A 22,014-nucleotide genomic window follows, 5' to 3' on the forward strand; every position below is an offset into this window, starting at 1 on the left:
TGGTGGTTTACATAATTCACCTACAGGACTGCGAGTTAGGTTACGAGGTTCCGCACGGGCTTTATTGATGGTTACACTTCCGGTGTTAGTGCGGGTAGAGGGTTCCCGCCGTAATGGGTTCACTCTGTTGATGTCTGCATTAAAACGAGGTTTGCTCCTGTGTTCAACACTCTACCTCCGACTCCTTTTCTTCTGCGCTACACTGAACCAAACATGGCAACCGCCTTCCTCAAATTGCCGGGGTTTGGGGAGAAGTCTGCGACAGCGTGATTCGCGCAAACGGAGGCTCAATTCGCCCTCCACGGGATCTCGGATGATACCGCGCGCTATTACCATGTTGTCTCAGCCTTCGGGAGCTTAAAGGCATGGCAAAATCCTGTTCTCCAAGGTCGACCTGGTGCGCGGTTTTCAGCAGGTCCCCGTGCACCCCTCAGACATTCCCAAGACAGCTGTAGTCACACTGTTTGGCCTGTTTGAGTTTCTGAGGATGCCGTTTGGACTCACAAACGCGGGCCACTCTTTCCAACGGTTAATAGATTCAGTCCTCAGAGACTTGCCCTTTGTGTTCGTCTATTTGGACGATATCCTCCTCGCCAGCTCCTCGGAGGAAGAACATCTGAAGCACCTCCGGGACCTCTTTGTGAGACTCAAGCGGCATGGCCTGATCATCAACTGGGCGAAGTGTGTTTTCAGGGTGCCCTCCATCCAGTTCCTCGGGCACCTCATCGACAAAAACGATGCCGCCCCCTTCCGTCAAAGGTGGAGGCCGTCTCCGCTTTTTCCCAAGCTCGCTCGGCTTGGGGGCTCCGGGATTATCTGGGAATGGTGACTTTTTTATCACTGGTTCATCCGCCGGGCGGCCCACACCATGCGTCCGCTATATGAGGCTCTTTAAGGGCAAGGCCCCCAACCAGGGGCCATGAAGGCCGCACTGAGCTGTGCCCCTATGCTGGCCCACCTGTTCCCCTAGCCCCCGTCGCTCTCACTACAGATGCGTCGGACTACGCCGTTGGGGCCGTATTTGAACAGTGGGTTGGTGATGCCTGGCAACCGCTTGCCTTTTTCAGCCATCAACTGGTCCCTAGGGAACGTATATGCAGCATATTCGATAGGGAGCTCCTCGGCCTCTGGCTGGCGATCCGCCACTTCCGTTCCCTACTGGAAGGCTGTGAGTTCACGGCATATGTAGACCACGAACCCCTCATTTTCGCCATGTCCAAGGTGGCCCAGCCGTGGTCCGCCCGTCAGCAACGCCAACTGTCATTCATCTCGGAGTACACTACGGACATCCAACACATCGGTGGCAAATCCATCATGGTCGCGGACTGCATCTCCAGGGCAGTCGTCGGGACTGTGCATCTGGGTCTTGACTACTCCCGTATGAGCGCTAACCAGGCCTCGGACCACGGGGTGCAGACCTGGATCACCTCATGTGTGGCCTGTCAGCGTGCTAAGGTGCATCACCACGCAAAACCCCCTGGAGTCCTTTGCTGTCCCCGAGAGGAGGTTTGACCACGTCAACGTCGACTTGGTGGGTCCGCTTCCTCGCTCCCACGGTTTCACCTACTTGCTCACCATGGTGGAAAGGCCGACCCGCTCGGCCGAAGTCGTTCCCCTCACCTCAATGACGTCGTCAGACGTGGCCCGGGCATTCATCGGGACGTGGATTGTGTGCTTCGGGACCCTGTCCGACCTCTGGAACGCACTCGCTGAGAGTTTTGGTGTCAAGCTGCACCACACTACCGCCTATCCCCCCGGGCGAACAGCCTCTGCGAGCGGTTCTACCGCTCCATGACAGCAGCCCTGCGAGCCAGCTTGACGGACGGCAAATGGTTGGAGAAGCTTCCGTGGGTCATGCTCGGCCTCAAGGAAGGACTGATGTCCTCGTCGTTTGGGGTTGGCCTTCCCCCCGTGCTGGCGGCGGCCCCCTTTGCCCTGCCTCCCTCACCTGCCGGGGTGACCTCAACCCCGTCAGGGCCCTGGCCCCTTGACTCAATGGACTGTGTGGCCCCGCTCCCCCTTGGCCCCTGCAGTGCACACCCGCTGGGGTCGGGCCATCGTCCCTCCACGGCACAGGGATTTTGACTATGGGTGAATTCTGGGGGGGCTTGTGTGGTGGTTTACATAATACACCTACGGGACCTCAAGTTAGGTTACGAGGTTCTGCACGGACGTTATTGGTGGTTACACTTCCGATGTTAGTGTGGGTAGAGAGTTCCCGCCATAATGGGTTCACTCTGTTGATTTCTGCATTAAAATGAGGTTTGCTCCTGTGTTAAACACTCCGCCTCCGACTCCTTTTCTTCGAAGCTCCAATAGGACATTTATTTATTTATTCCTTGAATAAATGTTTTGGCATCAAAAAGGTTTTGATTTTTGGTTTCATTCTCAAATAAAATAGTGTATTGTACAAAGGTTTGAACTTTGAAAATGTTTAAATGAGCAATGTGATCAAATGTTCATGTTAAAGTTTATAGACTGTGTGGTTAGGGCCTTAAAGTCTTAAAACATATTTAAGAAATGAAAAAAATACAGTAAATAAAAAAACATTGTAAACAAATAATACTGTAAATTAAAAAACAACCTGTAAACCATAAAAAACTTTAAATGAAAAAAAAAGTCCTGAAAACAAAAAAATAAATCCATCTGAGCCGCTTATCCTCCCAAGGGTCATGAGAGTGCTGGAGCCTATCCCAGCTGTCACCGGGCAGGAGGCAGGGTGCACTCTGAACTGGTTTCCAGCCAATCATAGGCCACACAGAGACAGACAACAGTCACACTCAAAGTCACATCTAGAGGCAATTTTGAGCTTCCAATTAATGTTGCATGTTTTGGGGATGTGGGAGGAAACTGGAGTGCCTGGAAAAAACCCTCGTAGGCATGGGAAAAACATGCAAACTCCACACAGGCGGAGCCGGAATTTGAACCCCAGTCCTCAGATATGTGAGGCCAATGCTGTACAGCTGCATCACCATGCCGCAAAAAAATATATATATATCATGAACCAAAAACATAAAAGTATATAAAATATATTTTTTAAATCCTAATACAGGGATTTCACTTAGTGTGGGTAGTTTTTGGAAGGTAACCCTTGTGTTAAACAAGGGAACATTGTCATAGAAATGGAAGGAAGAAACCAATCTGATATTTCCACTGTAAACAATGCACTGTCTAGGTAATAGCTAGAATTGCCCACTTGTGGCAAATAAATATGTATGACCAGCTCTGGAAAATAGTAATATTAAAGGCTTCACTCTTTTCTGTGACTCCCTGTCCACAATTTGATACACCATCAATTTGACACATGGTATATTTGCCAAAGAAACTGTCACGTTCCCATTACCCTCAGAAAGTTATTTACATACGAGTCAAGACTCGACTATGCACCAAGAAATTCCTGTAGATTGTTTGAGCGCATAAACGGAGAATGCAATATGTATGATTCCATCAACTGTATCTTCCTTTGAGGAGCACTGGCATTCCAAAAGTTCTTATATGCGATCCATCCATCCATCCATTTTCTGAGCCGCTTATCAACACGAGAGTCGCAGGACTGCTGGATCCTATCCCAACTGTCATCGGGCAGGTGTCGTGGTTGACCCTGAATTGGTTGCCAGCCAGTCGCATCTTATGTCTTCATAAATCACTAAATGTTTTTGCAATCTAATCTAATCTGGCATTGATCTTTTTTTTTTTTTAAAGAAGGAATATTACGGCAGTCCCCACCTAACATTTTGTCCCCAACAGACCATTTCCATACAAAACAATATTTCGACAGACAAGAGAAAAAACTAATGATTGAGATTCGATTTACTATTACATTCAGTATACATTAGTTGTTTAAATCAGTTGGAGCTTGTGCTTGTTTCTCTTCACCGAGCCAGTCCTGTCTTGGAGTAATGGGAGACAATTATACCTGAAGTACTTATAGTATATCCTGTCGACTCCATAATTCACTTTTGGTTGGTCATTGCAGAAAATCCTACTTCACAAAGATAGGATGTTGGAAACGGAAGCAAGGTAGTCAATTTTTTGTCAATTTAAAAGACTCATTTGAGAGCTTGTCTGCATACAGCACATAGAGCAGGCTTGGGTAAGTGAGATAACCTCCTGTAGCAATGCAGATTTCCCCCGACTCTTGTGAGTATAAGCGGCTCAAATAAAAGATGGGTATAATTTTTTTTAGCAGGATGGGGGAGTATGGGGCAGAAAAAGTTAACATAATCTCCAAAAACTCAGTATTGTCAAAAATATTACATTTATAGTCAAAACTAATTCAAATTAAATTCGCAAAAATCTAAATTTGCCACTGGAGGACAAAATAATGTACTGCCCTGGCAAACATTTTACTTATTTCAAGGGAAAAATTAGCTTGAAACAAATGAAATTGTTTAAAAACAAGGTAATGAGTAGAAAGGTGGACAACTAGTCAGCACATCTGCCTCACAGTTCTGAGGACCCAGGTTCAATCCCGGACCTGCTTGTGTGGAGTTTGCATGTTCTCCCCGTGCCTGCATGGGTTTTCTCTGGGCACTCCGGTTTCCTCCCACATCAAAAAAAAAACATGCAACATTAATTGGACACTCTAATTTACCCCTAGGTGTGATTGTGAATGCGGCTGTTTGTCTCAATGTGCCTTGCGACTAGCTGGCAACTAGTTCAGGGTGTACCCCACCTCCTGCCCGTTGACAGCTGGGTTAGGCTCTAGCACTCCCCGCAACCCTAGTGAGGATAAACGGCAAAGATGGATATATGTATATATATATATATATATATATATATATATATATATATATATATATATATATACTCATATTGTATTCATACTTTTATAAAAAGGTCTGCGCTTTTGTGACAATAAACCAGACTTTTATAATTTATGGAAAAAAGACAAGACGAGTGGTTTGTCAGGTGTAGGCACAGGTACCCCAGTTTCAAAATAATACTTCTTTCAAACTCTGATGATTAATCAAATATTTTTTGTTCTTTGTCTCTGTGCGTCCTGGTACCAAATATCCCATGGACACTGTGTGTCCTCAGCCCAGTGACTGCCGCAATAATGGGTAGAGCTTGGTTCGGGTTTGAAGTATTTTTCTGTCAAATGCACAGTAACAGGTCTGATTATTCACCTCAGTCATGTTAAAGGAAGACCCTCCCCAAATTTCATATGTACAATAAACCCTCCAATGTGAACTAATATTATTATTACATATATTTTGGACATTAATTGAAAAAAAAATTGAAAATAAAGAACATTTTTTAAATCCAAGCAAAATCTGGATATGTGCCAGCTTTCACCGCCAAACGCAAAAGAAACATCCTTGACTCCGCCCCTGATGTCGCCAGTGCTTAGCATTACAGACCATTCGTTCTAGCTAAGCCAAGATGCCGATGTGTTGTGCAACAAAACTGAGAAAACACACCCAAATTTCTCCTTCTTTAACCTCCCATGGGGTTAACCTGACAGGATAAAGCTGTGGCTGTCACAGTTGAGGCTCGTTCACCAGTAGGGGAAATTTGCACGCATCTAATCATTACTGGTTATTAGCTGCTTAGTTATAGCCTCTCATGCTGGTACTGTATAAGCAACAACATATTTTATGAGGCTGTACGGTGGCGCAGCTTTTCAATCCGCGTGTGGAGTTTGCATGTTCTCCCCGTGTCTACGTCTGTGTAAACTTGCCTCCTGCCCGTTGACAGTTGGGATAGGCTCCAGCATTCCTGCGACAATCGGGCAGCTAAGAAAATGGATGGATGGAAATATACGTGTAAGCACACACCTCTTCCCGATTACGATTTATGATGATGCGCGCATGCAAACCTCACTACCCCCACCCCTCCTGCCATCCCCGCCGCCGGTCAAACGTGAGAAGCTGAGTGCTTAAAAAGTACAACTTGGGGAAGGAAAAAAAAATGTCTGGCCACGCCTGCCGTATAATCTCTACATCAAAACCAACTCCTCAGAACAGCATCAAATCACCACAGTCCATATGATGGGACTGTTATGGTTTGTCGTCAACACCACGCTCCTCCCAACATGTCGACCTCAACCTGTGTGCATTCTGGCTGAAACGCTTGAACATTGTACGTTGTTATTTTTGTTTTGTTTGCTCAATGGTGGGAGTAGTAATAGCACGGTGCATCGACTCATTGTTATACTAGCTTTGTTGGCTCTGAGCACACAACACTTCCTGGTTACTATTTACAGCCATCCGCGCGTGCAACCACCGTTTGTTCGCGAGAAGCTGACTGCTTGAAAAGTACAATTTGGGGGGAAAAAAAGTCTGGCCACGCTTGCTGTATAATCTCTACATCTAAGCCAACTCCTCAGAAAAGGATCAAATCTCCGCGGACCATATGATAGGAGTGTTATTGTTCCTAATTAGTGCCACGCCCCCTCTATAACACGTCAAATGCTGGATGTGTGTATTCTGCCTCAAGCGCATAGACTTGAACATTGTACGTCATGCTATTTTTGTTTTATTTTTTTGTAATTATTTGTCACAAAAATCGGCCACAAAATGCCAGACACTAGACATTCTCTGTGCGGTGAAACGTATCCATTAGGGGGTCAGAACAGGAAGCACTGCAGGCATGGCAAACGCTGAGTGGGTGTCAATTTTCCACCCAGGGTCATTGGAATGTGAGCGAGAGAGGAATTTCGATAATACTTTTCCAATTTAGAGATGTTTCTTGGTGAAATCTGCAGATAACTCTGGCATTCATCTACTAACTTTTAATGTGTGCTCCCATTCCTATTAGTTTCGACAAAGTCTTCCTTTAAACTGCACTTAAGATGCTGATCAAATATCCTTTGGTGCATGCGGCACCTTGAGCTTGAATTTGGAGATGTAGAAATATGGCAAAACAAGTTTGAGATGCAGTTACTGAATTCACTGTTTTAGCCAGCAGGCTTGCAAAGCAGTGTTCAATTTGGTTCAGCCACATTTTTTTGCGATAAACCAGGTTTGCTAGTAAAAAAAAAATAAAGAATGCCCCACAATCAAGACTGACAGTAGAAAGCAATCGCAGATCATGTAGACCTAAAGCATTTTTCTCATTTGCTGCAGTAAGAAATGATGACTGGATAAAAAGTAGACCGGGAGAAAAATTATGACCAAATATAAAGGATTTTTTCAAAGCATTATACACTGACATTCACTTTTTTATGGTGACATTTTCATTTTCACGGAAAAAAAAAGTATAGTTTTGCGCACTTGCATTTTCAGCTAGTAAAACTTGTGTGTGATATATTTGCTCTAAGTGGTCTCTTTTGGTGGTCTTTTTTTTAAATGTGTTTCTGACTTTGATCTTAATTTCACTCCACACATCAAAGAGTGAAACAGCAATTCAAGTGACCTAAGATTTTTTATGTGTGCCTGTACAGTACATATTCACTTGTCTCATCTGCTGGAAGTTGTGTAAATTTAAAGTGGTCAAAGAAAAGTGTTTGGACTTTTCCAAAATATATCTGAGCATGACAAAGAGATTTGCATTTGATAGATGTTTATCAAACCTTACCTTGTAATAGGGTTGCCTTTGGGATGAAATATATTAATTAGGGAAAGTGCTGTTTACCCAAGTTTATCCAGAAGGATCCATTTTAAGAAACAGCTAGTACAGCTGGGATTTGTGAAGGTGTAAATACATGAGCTCCTCTAATCTCAAATATTGTGATAGTAGAACGATATCATAATCAACAGAGAAAAATAACCGAGATACAGCTTTTAATCAATGGATTAATCATCTGCCACCGTATGAATGTGCATTGTGTTCTGTATTCTGATTTGCTAAGGGAAACCCCACATTGTGTTCTGCATCCACATTGGCTAATGAACAGCAGACCATTGTCAACTGCTCTTAGTACCAGGACTGCTGCTGCAGGAGTGGCTGACACGCCCCACGGCGTTTCAGTGCACAATGCGGGGGCTCAGTGCCTGCGTTTTGCCTGCATTGTGCTGCAGAGGCTGTCCCGGCACATGGGGTGGGCAATCGAGGTGCTCCTGTGGCGGTACTCAAGCCCCGCTGCCAGCCGAGCAAACTCGAGGTCAGTGCAGTTTGCTGAAGTTTATTGGCCGTGGTTGTCAAGCAATCCAATGTTAGTCGAGCCTCCTTATCTTTCTCAACACTGACTTCTGGTTCTTCCTCTTCAGCACTAAAGAGCCACACTATTAGGATCGAACAATTATGAAAATTAGGCAAACTGAACACATTCTGTACTGTACTGTACAGGACATTTCAGATGGAGGAGATTGACTTTCATCGAATAGACCTGCCCTGCTATGCACCCCAAGCTACCGATCAAAATGGCGGACGCAGTACGGCCAAAGCATGTTATGAGCGATTCATTTGAGAAAATTCCCAATAGTATTTATGTTTCCTTTCTGCCCATGGGATCAGAAATATCGACGAAGAGTATACAGGAAGGCCTGAATTACTTTCAACAGGGATATATTCATAATGTCAAGGTTTCCCAAATGGGAACGGCAGTTAGTTTCTGCAATGTGTTGCCCATCCATGTGAAAGAATCAACCACCTCATAAAGTCATTGATGAAAGTCCTCCGGATTTTCCAGGAATTCCAGATTTTCACATTTTCATGAAAATAGCTACGGAACATTGAGGAAGAATTGCCCAAAATTAATCCGGATATTAGTTGACAACAGTGAACGAACATGCTTTTGAGTTCGTTGTTTTGCTTTCACGAGCGTAGCCATGTTGAGGCACTAACACTAGTAACAGTAATGCCCCTCCCCTCGCATTCTCTGAAGACGTCGCTTTTGTGTCGTCTTGACATTAATTTACGTGTTTATTTCATAAACGTTAACTAAACAAGCCTTCTACAAAACAACCGGTATTCACTCGGAAACAGGAAATGCAAGTTAACCGTACTGAGCATATACGGATGTTAGGCCGAAAGCGCATGTTCAGAGCTGCTTCACGCTAGCGCTTTTACGTCGAAAGTCATCAACATCATGAGCCATGCCAAAGGAAGTTCAGTGACACCAGGGGTGCTCATTGCGTCAATTGCGAGGTAGTGTGACGGCGTAAAAAAAAAAAAAGACGTTAGACTATCATCCACCTCCTTGCTTGATTCAGGTGTGGCCAATACTTCGAGCGCATCCACATAAAGGCGCGTTCTAGCAAGCCGGCCTCCTATTTACGACAATCGCGGCGATGCGTGCTCCCCCCCCCCTCACAACAACACATCATGATTGGCGACAGGAATGTTTGTTAAAATGTATCGCCAGCTTGTTTTCAAAACATTGCGGGTATGGAACGTTCGTGTTTATTCCTTGACAGGCCAGTGTCTTTAACTTTTCTTCAGATAAAGTTTGTCAGATCAAGAATTTTTATTGATGAAAAATTTGAAATACCGTTTTATATCATGTTCTAAAAAGATCAGTTGAAATTGGAAATGATCATTTCTACGTTTGAAATTTTAGTTTTATTTTTACGTTATGTATTTGTTTTGTATTTGTATTTTATTTTTAATTTACAGTTATGTTATATTAATCCAGTTATTTTCAGGCCATCCCTAATCACACCCGCAACTTTATCTGCGAGCATGACTGACCACACCTGTATATTTTTCAAATGTGAGTGACTGTATATATATATATATATATATATATATATATATTATATATTACTAGATCTATATCTAAGTGAGCAATCTGATGGAGTGTATCAGTACAACCCTAACCCGTTTGCATTTATCTAAATTCCACTTTGGGGTGGGAAAGCACTCCAGATATCCTCCCTGTAATCTCTGTGGATAGCGCTCGTCTCCATTACATGATCCCCAGCCACATCGAAGCACCATATTTCCGATTTAGATATAAGCAGGACTATACACTCGAAATTCAGAGGCTTAAAGTAAACACACGCGCTATTTGTTTGTGGGTAAAGAATCGCGCACTCGCACAAAGTGTCACGGCGTCAGTTCTCAAACATAATCGAAGGTTTGATGTCTGGTTATAAAGATATTATTGCCCAGAAGAGCGCACCAACAATGACCCACAGCTATGTTTTTCACTCGCAAAAAAGACACCCGCACTAAGGTGCTTCAGTGGAAAAAGACGCAACACCAGAGGCAAGCCAGCCGGCCAGAGAAAATCGTTGAACTTGGAGACAAATGGGGGGCTGTGGTTCAATAGCTAGATTGGGTTATCCAGTTTCCAATGGGTCTCTGGTATGAGTGTGGCTGTGACTGTCCACGTGTTGAAGTGTCCTTGGACAAGACATTGAACCCTAATTTGCTCCCTGTAGACCTGGCAGCACCTGCATGGCAGTCGCCGCCCATTAGTGTATGAATGTGTGTGCATGGGTGAATGTGACGCTTTTTAAACCTCTATGGGCACTGTGATATTGTAGATAAACTGCTGTATTATGGTAAATGCAGTCCATTTACCATTACAAAATCTGAACAGGTGAAAGAAGAATACAATGAAAGTGCCAGTCTTTTAGCTGCAATGATAAAGGCACTTACAGTATATTTTCATACATTTTGAGCAGGGGTCAGACATTATAAAAAACATACATATATTTTGTCCTTCAGGGAGCACCAGGAGAACCAGGTCTGTCTATCATTGGACCAAGAGGACCTCCGGTACGTCTCTTATCTCACACTACTGTGGTACACATTTGTATTTTCTTAAAAAATATATATAGGTTATGCTGCATAGCTTCAGTTTCAGAAAAAAAAATTAAGCACATATTGAGAAGAGTGGTCTCTTAATAAATTGTGATTGGACAGATCCGATGTTGCTTAGGCTGCCATCCAAAGAACGCAAATGTATATTTTGTTGTTTGCTGTAACTGAGTGGCCTTGCAATCACTTGACCAGAATGTATGGATTGACTTACCTGTTTAAGTGTAAACAAACTTGCAACCAGAATGTGGACATGCAGTGGATGACACACAAGATTGCCAAGTGGAGTATACTTTGTTGGGGAAATAGAAGTGGAGCAATTCTGTGCCATGCAAGGCTGGAGTGATGAGGGTAACAGTCTGCAGATGCCAGCCTTCTACCACAGGGTATTTGACCAAATCCAGAGCATCGCCAAGAGGAAGCCTGGGTAACTTTGCTTAGTCTAGTGTAGTGTTTTCTTTGAAATTGAGTCATGTTAGTGAAAAAGTCTGTGTAGATTCCTAGTCATCTATGTCATGGTAATCCGCAAAGGTTGTATCAAGGCAAGGGTTTCACACCTTTAATGCAAAAGGCTTCTTCAGTCCCAAATCTAAACGGGGAAAAAAATGTTAGCAGATTTCCTGTGTATACTCTGCTAATGAGCTCATCTATGGGTTTATGACATACTGGTAAGATCCCGAACTTGCTGAAATTGTTTTCTTTTTGGGTGGGGTCTTCAGACAAAAGTTGTATATATTAATATAAAGATGATATTATTTACATCAACATGAATAAAGCCTAAAGACCATCTATTGTCATGTTTGGTGGCTCTTGTGGTGACGTCTCGTGTTAAACAAAAGATATTATAGACATTTAAAGTTTTGTCACAATCTCGTGCTTTGGTTCCATCATTTTTCTGTTTGGACTAAAAATGCATTAATGTATCTTGTTAAAGTTGTTCAAGTATATTGCAGAATTTCGGTGTGGAGTCAACTCCCTCCCCATCCATCCTCCACAAGGGATCTGGTTGCCATCAGGCGCTGGTGGATTGAAGTGCTGGAGTGGCACAAGGAAGGGACTGCTAGTATAGGAGTGGTAAAAGATGATATTTTAAATCCAGTCTGATCCAATCTGATCCTTGTTTTTGTTTGTTGCTGAGGTCGGACCGATTTCCAATCTCAATGGCTCGGGTCACCGCAACAAAATATTTAAAGAAATAATTTTATTGATTCTTGAATGGCGGCACGGTGAAGCAGCTGCAAGCGTTGGGCTCACAGTTCTGAGGACCGCAGTTGAACTCCCGTGCTACTGTTGTCTGTCTCCATGTGCCCTGCGATTGGCTGGCAACCAGTTCAGGGTGTACCCCGCCTCTTGCCCGATGACAGCTGGGATGGGCTCCACCCTTGTGGGGATAAGCGGCTGAAGAAATAGATTGATGGATGGATGATTCTTGAATGGGTGGCATGGTGAATGACTGGTTAGCACATCAGGGTCACAGTTCTGAGGACCTGGGTTCAAATCCATCCTAGCGTGTGTGGAGTTTGCATGATGCCTGTTTGGATTTTCATGGGGCACTCTGGTTTCCCTGCCCTGCTGGCAACCAGCTCAGGGTGTACCCTGCCTCCTGCCTGCCGTTAGCTGGGATAGGCTCCATCATATGGATGAGCACTGTGGACAGATGGACAAATGGAGAGATGGATGATTCTTGATTGACTTACAGTCAAGCCAGTATAAGTGCACATATCACATCTGACGCAAGGAGTAACAGCCTTGGACAGTTGTATTGCTTTTCCTTGACAATCTAAGGCATATGGGATGCCTCTGGGTTATGGAACCCTGGTTTATGGTTTATGTTGGCTGGGTTCCTTATTCAAAACTAAGTGAATGGCTTACTAATGATAAAATGATTGTATGTAATTGTGTGGAAACAGAAAAAAATATATATTTAGGAGGGTTGAATTTTTAATTTGGCCAAGTTTCAAAAGAGGCAAAGCGGCAGTGAAACCAATCAGGGGTCAATGTCAGTTTTCCAGACCTCTGCTCAAATTTACCATTACTGTTAAAGACATTCAACTATTTTACAATGAACTTTATGTTCATTTTTACATGTTGTATATGGAAATGATGACATTAACGTTTTCTCTACTCTGGAGCAAAACCAAAAGGAAAAGCCACCTTAAGTAGAACAGCCATCTGTTTTTGTCATTACAGTCTATATAGGAGTATTTGTGTCCCCACTCTTCCTGGATGGTAATAGGCATCCCTAATGAATAATAGTCCATGCAGGGAGTTCCTCACTGTAGGAGCCAAGTCCAGAACATAGAGGGCCAGACATCTAGTAACACTTGGGAAGTAGTTTAGCACAGGGATGAGGATAACATGAGTGACTGAGAACTAAGGCAAGTGCACAGTTTAAATGCTAAATTGTCTTTCCATGGTAATTTGATATGTATCTGACTGACAAGTTCAGGGTGTACCCAGCCTCCCGCCCGTTGACAGCTGGGATAGGCTCCAGGACTCCCCGTGACCCTTGTGAGGATAAGCGGCAAATAAAATGGATGGATGGATATTTAATGGTGTTTTTCAGGACACTCGGGGTCACTGTGCCTACAGTCAAAATCAAAACACCCCAATATGCAATTAAAAAGAGTAAAAATATATAAAATTACACAAGAATAACTAATAACCATTACAGTGAATAGGGACTGCCTAAAAAGGAACATTTTCAAACTTGTTTTAAAAACTGATACAGTCTGTGTTCCTACTGTCAAGAGGGAGCAAGTTCCAGAGCAGAGGTGCTCAGCGACCGGAGACTCTGGACCTTATGTTGGACAGTCAGGATGGAGGAATGATGAGGATGATGGACGAAGCGCAACTAATACTTCCAGTGGTGCTGTCGGGGAGATCAGATAGATGCTGTATAAAGGAACAATATTATGGTTATGGCCTTGAATGAAAACATAGAAGAATTCTTATCGTCAATGCACTGTTTGATTGGTCGCCGTTGCTGGAGCGCAGGTAAGATGTGATTGGTGGACATTGTTCTGGGGTTCTGGTGATGATCTGGGCAGGAACGTTCAGGACCAGTGAGAGTTTATGAGGAAGAACAAAGAGGAGAAATTGCACTAATCCAGCCACAATATTGTCAGTGATTATTGTATGTTTAATCTGTTCATGTATGCAGGGAGTTTTACTTGATTTCGACCTTTTTCTTTTACTCAATATACATTCATAAGTTCCACTATTTAGTCATGGTTAGTACGTATTCCAAATCTTGATACAATGAGAATTGTCCACTAGAATGTCTTCAATTGTATAATTAGAAGGCTGCTCCTAGTTCCATTTTTATATTTCCATGGAAACAGCTTAGTTTAGAAAACCAACTTTTTGTTTTTCTCTTCAGGGTCAACCTGGGACAAGAGGATTTCCAGGCTTTCCAGTAAGTAAAACACTTTAAAGTAAAAGTAGTAATAATAATAATTATTATTTTTTTTTAAAGTTTTAATAGACCAAGATACATTTTCTGAAAGTGATTTGGAGACATTATACTCAGTTAACTGCTTCCACAATGCATGTCATGCATCAGTAATGTATCATCAGAAGGACCATGCAAAGACACGATCCACTTTTTTGCTTAACATACATTTTATCAATTTATTTTGTTATTGGGCGGCATGGTGGGGCAGCTGGAAAGCGTTGGCTTCTGGGTTCTGAGGACCCGGGTTCAATCCCAGCCCTCCCTGTGTGGAGTTTGCATGTTCTCCTCGTGTCTGCGTGGGTTTTCAGCTCAAAAATATGCAGCATTAATTGGACACTCTAATTTGGCCCTGGGTGTGTTTGTGAGTCCGGCTGTTTGTCTCTATGTGCCCTGCGATTGGCTGGCAACCAGTTCAAGGTGTACCCTGCCTCCTGCCCGTTGACAGCTGGGATAGACTCCAGCACTCCTGCAACCCTTGTGAGGTTACTGTAAGTGGCTTGGAAAATGGATGGATGGATGGATGGATGTGTCACGACCCATCGGAACGGAGGTAGGACCCAAATGCAGGAGTCGGGAGACGGAAGGTAGTTCGGGAAAAACGTTTATTCTTCAATGGTTGGGGATTGGGCAAGCAGTCAGGTGCAGCAGCGGTAGTTGGGAGATCAGGCGTAGAGAGCAGATCAGCGGGCAGGCAGGAGTCGGTACACGGGAGAACGATCAAAGCAGGGAGGAGTATCAAGGGAGTCAGGCTTACAGGGTTGGTCGGAGAACAGGCGAAGGTCGGTACACACAGGTTGACGATCAGGGTTACGGGAATGCTGGAACAGGACATGAACCTCAACGATCTGGCGCCAGACCAGTCGTTCCCCTGGACCTATATACACCGGGGCCAATCCGCCCGGATGAGGCGCAGGTGTGTGCCTCCCAATTAGCGCGACCGCGCGGGCACCCGCACAGCCCGGGTTGGAGCGGCAGGATCATGACAGGATGGATGGATGGATGGATGGATGGATGGATGGATGGATGGATGGATGGATATTTTGTTATTCACTTTTGCACTTTTATTTTTCTGATGAAACGTGTCTTCTTTTATTCCAGGGTCCAATTGGGCTGGATGGCAAGCATGTGCGTTTACCCAAGTCTCTTTTAAAACTCCCGTACACTAAGAAACCAAGGTTCTATAGTGAAAAATTATGTTGTTAAGACAAAAGATATAAATGCCATTTCTGTTCTGTGCATGGTTTGAAAAATGATGTTGAATTATGTTTTTTTGTTGTTTATTTGTTCTGCAAACCAAACTGGATTATCTGTTAAAATGTTATAAAGCAACAAGAACTGAATGTATTTATATCATGTACATGTTTCCAGCTTACAAGTTATACTGCTTTGAAAGGGTTTTAATTCTAATTTTACTGTTCCTGCAGGGACAGAATGGGGCCAAGGGAGACATGGTAAGCATTATTTACAACCATCCAGATAGCTGAAAAACTATTTCACTATAACAGGCGAATGCAAAACAGAATTGAGGCTATACAATTAAAACATCAACAAGGAAAGTTAACATAAGATTGCATTGGTCCTTTTTTTGTTGATTTGCAATTACACTGTTCCTTGTTTTAATAAGGTTGATTTAGCTCTGAAATTACTTTTTGAATGAAGTTTTTTGGAAGCGTAACACTCAAGTTACACACACTGGCATGCCAAAAGTTTTAATAAGGATGAAATCATTTCAAATGTTGATTATTATTATAAATCTCATCATGAGCACCTATTTAGTTGTCCTTTTCTTAAAATACGTCTGTGAGAAGTCAAAAGACATTTGATAGGCTGTCTGGTTAATATTAGACGTACTATTTCCTTCCAAAACTATATTTACTGCTGTTGAGCCTACGGGGTCACCCTTATGGATAACAGTAGGTGTGTCGGGCCCCGGAATTCGTCGCTGTATTCATTAATCAACATGTTGCTGCACACTGAAAGCTCACACCACAGGGCCTGATTCGAATCCAAAGTGAAGGATTTTCCTCATAACAAATTCTGTAATCAGAATGGATCATACAAGAAAGAATTTGTGTCAGGCTTTTTTTAACATTTTGCAATTATTCTTTAAATGTAAACGATACTCAATTTAAGATGATGATGTCTTTTAGGGTCAGCGTGGCCTTAAAGGACTTCCTGTAAGTAACAAAAGTGCAGAATATAAAGCACTTTTGTTCAGATCAACTAGAACAAACTAACCTGTGTTGTTTTCTCACTTAGGGAGAACCTGGACCTAAAGGAGAGAAGGTGAGTTTGTGTGTTCCATTAAGAATGTTGAACATGATCTGGTGTATTATTATTATTGTTGTTGTTGTTATATCACAATAGATTGATCAGGTATCTTTTGGGGGTAGGTTTTGTCTTTTTTTTTGTATGCATAACAGTTACACGTGGATCTATTGACACAAAAAAATAGTGGATTTTGCAAGATTGTAGACAAGACCAGGTGAACAAAAAATGTTTCTGCTCATCATGACATGATGTACTTCTGTGACATCTTCTGTCATGGAAGTACAGCTTACAACACATTCCCAAATGTGAAAAAAGATTGAATTTATCATTAGGTCTTTGCATTTAAGCATTAAGGCTGTCATGGTCCTATCTGTTTATATCGTTTCTGTTTCCTCCAGGGTGTTTGTGGCGACTACACACATCGGGTAAGACAGCACTGTGTTAAAATTTATGACATTAAAACCATCATAGAAATAAAATGATTTCCACATGTGGACTATTGCACAGCTAATAATGTAAGCACGCACACAAAAGCCAAAACAGAAAATGTACTTTGGAAGAGGAGAAACTGAACAGAAGCTGGATATGCGAATGACAAGTAGTTCAGTGATTGCTAACACATGCGAGGAGTTCTGGAGTTATGTGATTGCCATCTCGCGGGTTTGAGAGAAAACATGGCAATTACCACCAGTTTTCTGGAGCATGTGTACATGATAAGGACCTGTGTGAGGGTGTGCCAAGTAAAAAAAAAAAATAATAATGAGGGAGTGAGTTGAGACGGTTGAGTCTACATAAATAAGGGTGTCCAAATTAAATGTATGCAGTGTTTTACACCCAACTCTCCGTACACATGACTGCTGAGGTGCAAAACAGAAATAACGACAGAAATGTGAGCACAGGTAAACTTTCATGCTTTCTGTTGTTTTCATTATAAAAGCAGACAAAACACATTCATGAGGAAGAAACTGAACCTTTGACGGCAACTACAGCGGTAGTTAACTCGGTGTTACATAATGTCACCTAAGGCCTGTTTCCACCAACCAATGCAGATTGTCATGTTTTGTGAAGTGTGTAGGCAAGAGTCAACAAGGAAACATTATACTGCACTGCAAAAAAGCAGTATAACAATGGGCACTCAGCGCGCACCTCAGAAAAAAGGCTGGGCACCTCAGACTGCACCTTGGTCAGCCATGAATGTGCCGATAGGCCCCCAATGTTTACTTACTGAACATCTACTGTAAAAGGGCTGTTCTCATTAAATATAGTGGTACATGTAAACACCATAACGGATTATATCATGTCACCTAAACTGTTGACCTGAAATCTTCAATCGGAATTATTTAAACTGGAATGAAACAAGTCTGCATGCAAACTCGGCTATTAAAGTTCTCTGTTGACCATTCAGTTGAATACCTCTCGCTAAGTGATTCTCAACTCTTGTAACCCTAGGACCCGCATTTCCTACTGCTGTCATGTAGCGACACCCTTTTTTTTTGATTAATAAAGAATATTAGTTGCAGCATGATAGCATGACAACACATGGTTACATGTTCCAAATTCCTTTCCAAGAACCTTATGAAGGAAAAAAATGAAACAAGTAAAATAATCTATCACAATTGCACAAAATACAGCCACAAAATGTCACTTGTCTTGGCAAAAATTAGCTTCTTTTTGGGAAAGTCAACATGTTATTTTACAACTAAATCATACTCAAACTGCAATACACTGAATATTTCACTGGATTTGTTATCCTCATTTTTTTTCTTCTTTTATTTCAAACAGTTCACACTAGTTCATTGGAGGGCATTCATTACTTCAAAACATTCATTGTATGTTATTAACTTCATAGATCTGTAAAACATTTTTTACTTACTACTTTTTTTACTCCTGTACTCTTCCAGAGGTTCACGAGCTACACATTATGGGCCCACAACCCACTTTTGGGTCCTGACCCACTAGTTGAGAATCACTGCTCGAGCTCAACCCTTTAGGTACCATACGGTACCACTTAAATTGGTACCCACTTGAACTGGTAGTTAAGTATGCCAAAGTTAAAGGTCAATATTTGGGTACGCCAGTCGAGTCGGATGGGTGAGCAAAAGATATGTGTGATCTGCTTGGTATTGCTGGTAAGTCTGTTAACACAGTCCCAAACCCAAGCAAGAGAAGTGATTAAATAATTTACAAACACATTTCTTGAAAGGGTTTATCTGAATGTGTCATGCAGTTTGATAGCTAAAGGCACACTCCCTTCTTTACCTTTGGGAAATGGTGAGCTGTCCACATTGCTTTCACTGACTGAAGTGACCACTTCTCTGGCAGAGCCTATTTGTGCAGGATCTTCCCCTGAAAACCTTGGGTGCCTTGCGCTCCAGGCAACCACTGATGTTAAAGGTTTGTGGGTGGCCAAAAACACCGTGATGGATAACTCATTTGGAGGGGAAGTCACCAAGTCGAGCCGCAAAGAGAGGCAGTGCCCTGAAACCAAGGCACTCCTCAAACATTTAATGCTCTTTGCCAAAGACAAAATCAAGTTTATTTTTTTCATCTGTTTTAAATCTACGATATGTATAAGTATTATAAGGGAAATAATATTGATTTGATTGTGTTCCTGGTATATAATAAGCCAATTTTAAAACAAACCTGGACTTTTAAGCTTTTTAAATCCAAATGGTGGGATGGAAAGCAACAAATTGTGAGGGCCAAGAAAGCTTGCCTGCTGTTACACTGGTATGTATTTCCATAGAAACAGTTTTAATCATCAGAATCAGCTTTAATGGTCAAGTATGGAACAACACACAAGGAATTTGTCTCCGGCAGTCAGATTGGATATAAAAATCTACTTGATGGTTGTGTGACTAAGATCACACAAAAATATATGCAGGTTTTATCGCATTAATGCATTGGAAATATATACTGTGTGCGGTGAGAAATGTTTTACTCAAGTAGCTCTACTTTAGTGTTGGGGGAATAAAAAGTTAAAAGCGAGATTATCGCTTTACTGCCATGTCCTCCACTTGTATTTGATAATGCTGATAATCTCAACAGAAGCGACGTATTGTACAGCCCTGTGCTGGACAGTTGGCCACAGTAAGTAGAGATACAGTATACTCTAACTGTACTGATGTACTCTCTTTGTGGCAAGACTGGCGCTTGCCTGATCACTGCTAAACTGCAATCTAGGGGCCTGGCTATATTACATGGTGGCTTCCAAAAATAAGTACACGATTGGGGATGTTTGAGATTTTTAAACAACCCTCCTCTTAACTTTAGGGAGATGCTTTTAAAGTTGCATATACTGTATTAAACATGAGAGAATGCTGAATATTAACTGTCCCCATAGCCATTCCAGGCCTAGAGTTTGCTGTGCCTTTCTACTTTTGACTTTGTTTCTTTTGCCTCCCTTTTATTGTTTGCTTATCACTATCATGTTAGATTCTATCTCTCTTTCTTTCATTCCTCCCTTCAACCTTTCTCCCCTCTTTCCTTTCTGTGGCCTCCTGGTGACCTTTTCCCTGTGACCTTTTTTTTTCACCGTTGGCCACCCGTACATTGTGACTTCCCCTCAGCAGATGTTGCCTATCACCGTCCGCAACATGCCCTCAATAAGTCCTCTAATCCTAAAACGCCTCAAGGTACAATTCTCTCTTCCCCCTACTTCTTGCTTCCCTTGTGTTCTGTCGATGCAACTTGCCTTCAACTATCGCCAAACCTCCCCAATTTTGCTGAAATTAACCAACTGCTATAGTTGCTCCTGCTAAAAAAAATGTTGAAACGTTTTGGAGGCCAAAGGTCTTTTCTGTCCATGTGTTTTCTAATAATAAAAGTACAATATGTATAATATGAATACAATATGGATGTTTTCGAGACAACGTTAGAGAGAACAGACTTCGATGGTTTGGACATGTTCAGAGACGAGAGAGTGATTATATTGTTAGAAGGGTGTTGAGGATGGAGCTGCCAGACAAAAGAGAGCGAGGAATACCAAAGAAAAGGTTGATGGACGTTATGAGGGAGGACATGAGGACAGTGGGTGTTAGAGTAGAAGATGCACGAGATAGGCTTACATGGAAAAAGATGACACGCTGTGGCGACGCCTAACGGGACAAGTTGAAAGGAAAAGAAGAACACGGGTTAACTACCTAACTAGACGTAAAGTCACCAAACTCGAACAACTTCTCCAAAAGCAGCAATTATAAAAATCTCCGTCCATGTCCGAAGACGTAATCCTTCTTTCAGAACGTAACAAAGGATCTGCATCATATCGGTAGTGTCCGTGTTCTTGTCCAATAGCAGCAGGATGAATAAAAAGCTCCGCCAGCATCCAACGATGTAATCCTTCCCTCAGAATATATCATAAGATCCGTCATATCGGTACTGTCCGTGTACTTGTCTGATACCAGCAGGATGAATAAAAAGATCCGTTCGCGTCCGACGACGTAATCCTTCTCTCAGAATGAAATAAAAGATCCGCGTCATGTCGCCGCAGTTAGCAGCAGTTTCACCCGACCCTGGCCCATGCTGTCACACTGCTGGCGGGGAGGAGAGAGGAGTAAAACGTTGCACGAACATTCTTGAACGTTCTGCAGCATTTAAAATTAAACGTTGATGACCACTAGTCTCGGTGAGAACTTTTGTGCATGTTCAAAACTTTTTTCCCGGACCGGCGTTCTCCGCGATTCCCAGCGATCATTGACGTTCACTAGCGTTCAAACAACGCTCTTCTGGCGCTATCCCGGCGACCATGGCCGACTACCAACGTTTCCTCAAACACTATAGAACGCTGACCAGAACGTCATGGTGTGACGGGACCTTTAATGACATGCTCTCTGCTCATTTTTTTTTTCGTATAGACACTGAAGTGAATAATATCATATGTAGTTTTCATAACATCTATTTTAAAATGGATATATGGCTGTCAGTTGACCTTGAAATAAGATGTCCAAAACTGATAAGTGCGTCTTAAAATCTGAATATTTTAATGCAAATTATTCCTTAGGGTCAAGAATGGACCTTCAGCCTGGCTTTTTAAATGCTTGCTATGCCCCCGAGCTAACCTCCCATAATATGCAACCCCCTGCTGCAGGATTTGTGTTGCAGTGTGAAGTTGTTGTGTTGGCATGGGAATTGTGACGATTTCCATTCCATCAAGGCAGGTTGTAACTGAATGTCTCTCAGCAGGGTGACCCAGGAGCGCAGGGCCCCCCAGGACCACCAGGGCCACCTGGTCTTCCTGGGAGCCCAGGTCAGAACGGAGCCAATGGCTCACCGGTGAGTAGAGAATTACAAACCTCTGCTAAAAGTCATTTATTATTGTTGTATTGTTGTTCATTGTTATGTGTGCTTGCTTTTTTGTTTGTGGCATATGTGAGGACCCTAAAAGAACAACAATATCAACTGCCTAAATCCATGTTGCTATCTTGACAAAGTGAAGAAAATGGGCATTTGAACACTCTGCTATATTGCAAGTTCTCCCCCTGAGAAATCATGGAGGGGTCTGACATTTTCATCATAGGTGCATGTCCACTGTGAGAGAGATAATCGAAAACAAAAAATCCAGAAATCACAATGTATGATTTTTTTTAGTGATTTATTTGTGTGATACAGCTGCAAATAATTATTTGAACACCTGT

At 42.6% G+C, this 22,014-nt stretch overlaps 1 protein-coding gene across 19 annotated transcripts in view; it reads left to right on the top strand.

Moving 5' to 3' along the window:
- Nucleotides 1–22,014, top strand: part of col13a1 (collagen, type XIII, alpha 1) — a 193,715-nt gene that overhangs the window by 106,359 nt on the left and 65,342 nt on the right. For 16 of the 19 annotated variants that reach the window (XM_061838092.1, XM_061838097.1, XM_061838098.1 and 13 more), the window contains 9 exons: nucleotides 10,561–10,611; nucleotides 14,036–14,071; nucleotides 15,209–15,235; nucleotides 15,535–15,561; nucleotides 16,261–16,287; nucleotides 16,370–16,396; nucleotides 16,780–16,806; nucleotides 18,704–18,775; nucleotides 21,560–21,652. In XM_061838092.1, the coding sequence (XP_061694076.1) occupies nucleotides 10,561–10,611; nucleotides 14,036–14,071; nucleotides 15,209–15,235; nucleotides 15,535–15,561; nucleotides 16,261–16,287; nucleotides 16,370–16,396; nucleotides 16,780–16,806; nucleotides 18,704–18,775; nucleotides 21,560–21,652 (387 nt within the window). Of the gene's footprint in view, nucleotides 1–10,560; nucleotides 10,612–14,035; nucleotides 14,072–15,208; nucleotides 15,236–15,534; nucleotides 15,562–16,260; nucleotides 16,288–16,369; nucleotides 16,397–16,779; nucleotides 16,807–18,703; nucleotides 18,776–19,429; nucleotides 19,472–21,559; nucleotides 21,653–22,014 lie in introns of all 19 variants that reach the window. The other 3 variants (XM_061838100.1, XM_061838101.1, XM_061838093.1) reach the window with 1 other exon arrangement.

This window comes from Syngnathoides biaculeatus, chromosome 12 (genome assembly GCF_019802595.1).
Source record: "Syngnathoides biaculeatus isolate LvHL_M chromosome 12, ASM1980259v1, whole genome shotgun sequence".
In the NCBI taxonomy this organism is placed as follows: domain Eukaryota; kingdom Metazoa; phylum Chordata; class Actinopteri; order Syngnathiformes; family Syngnathidae; genus Syngnathoides; species Syngnathoides biaculeatus.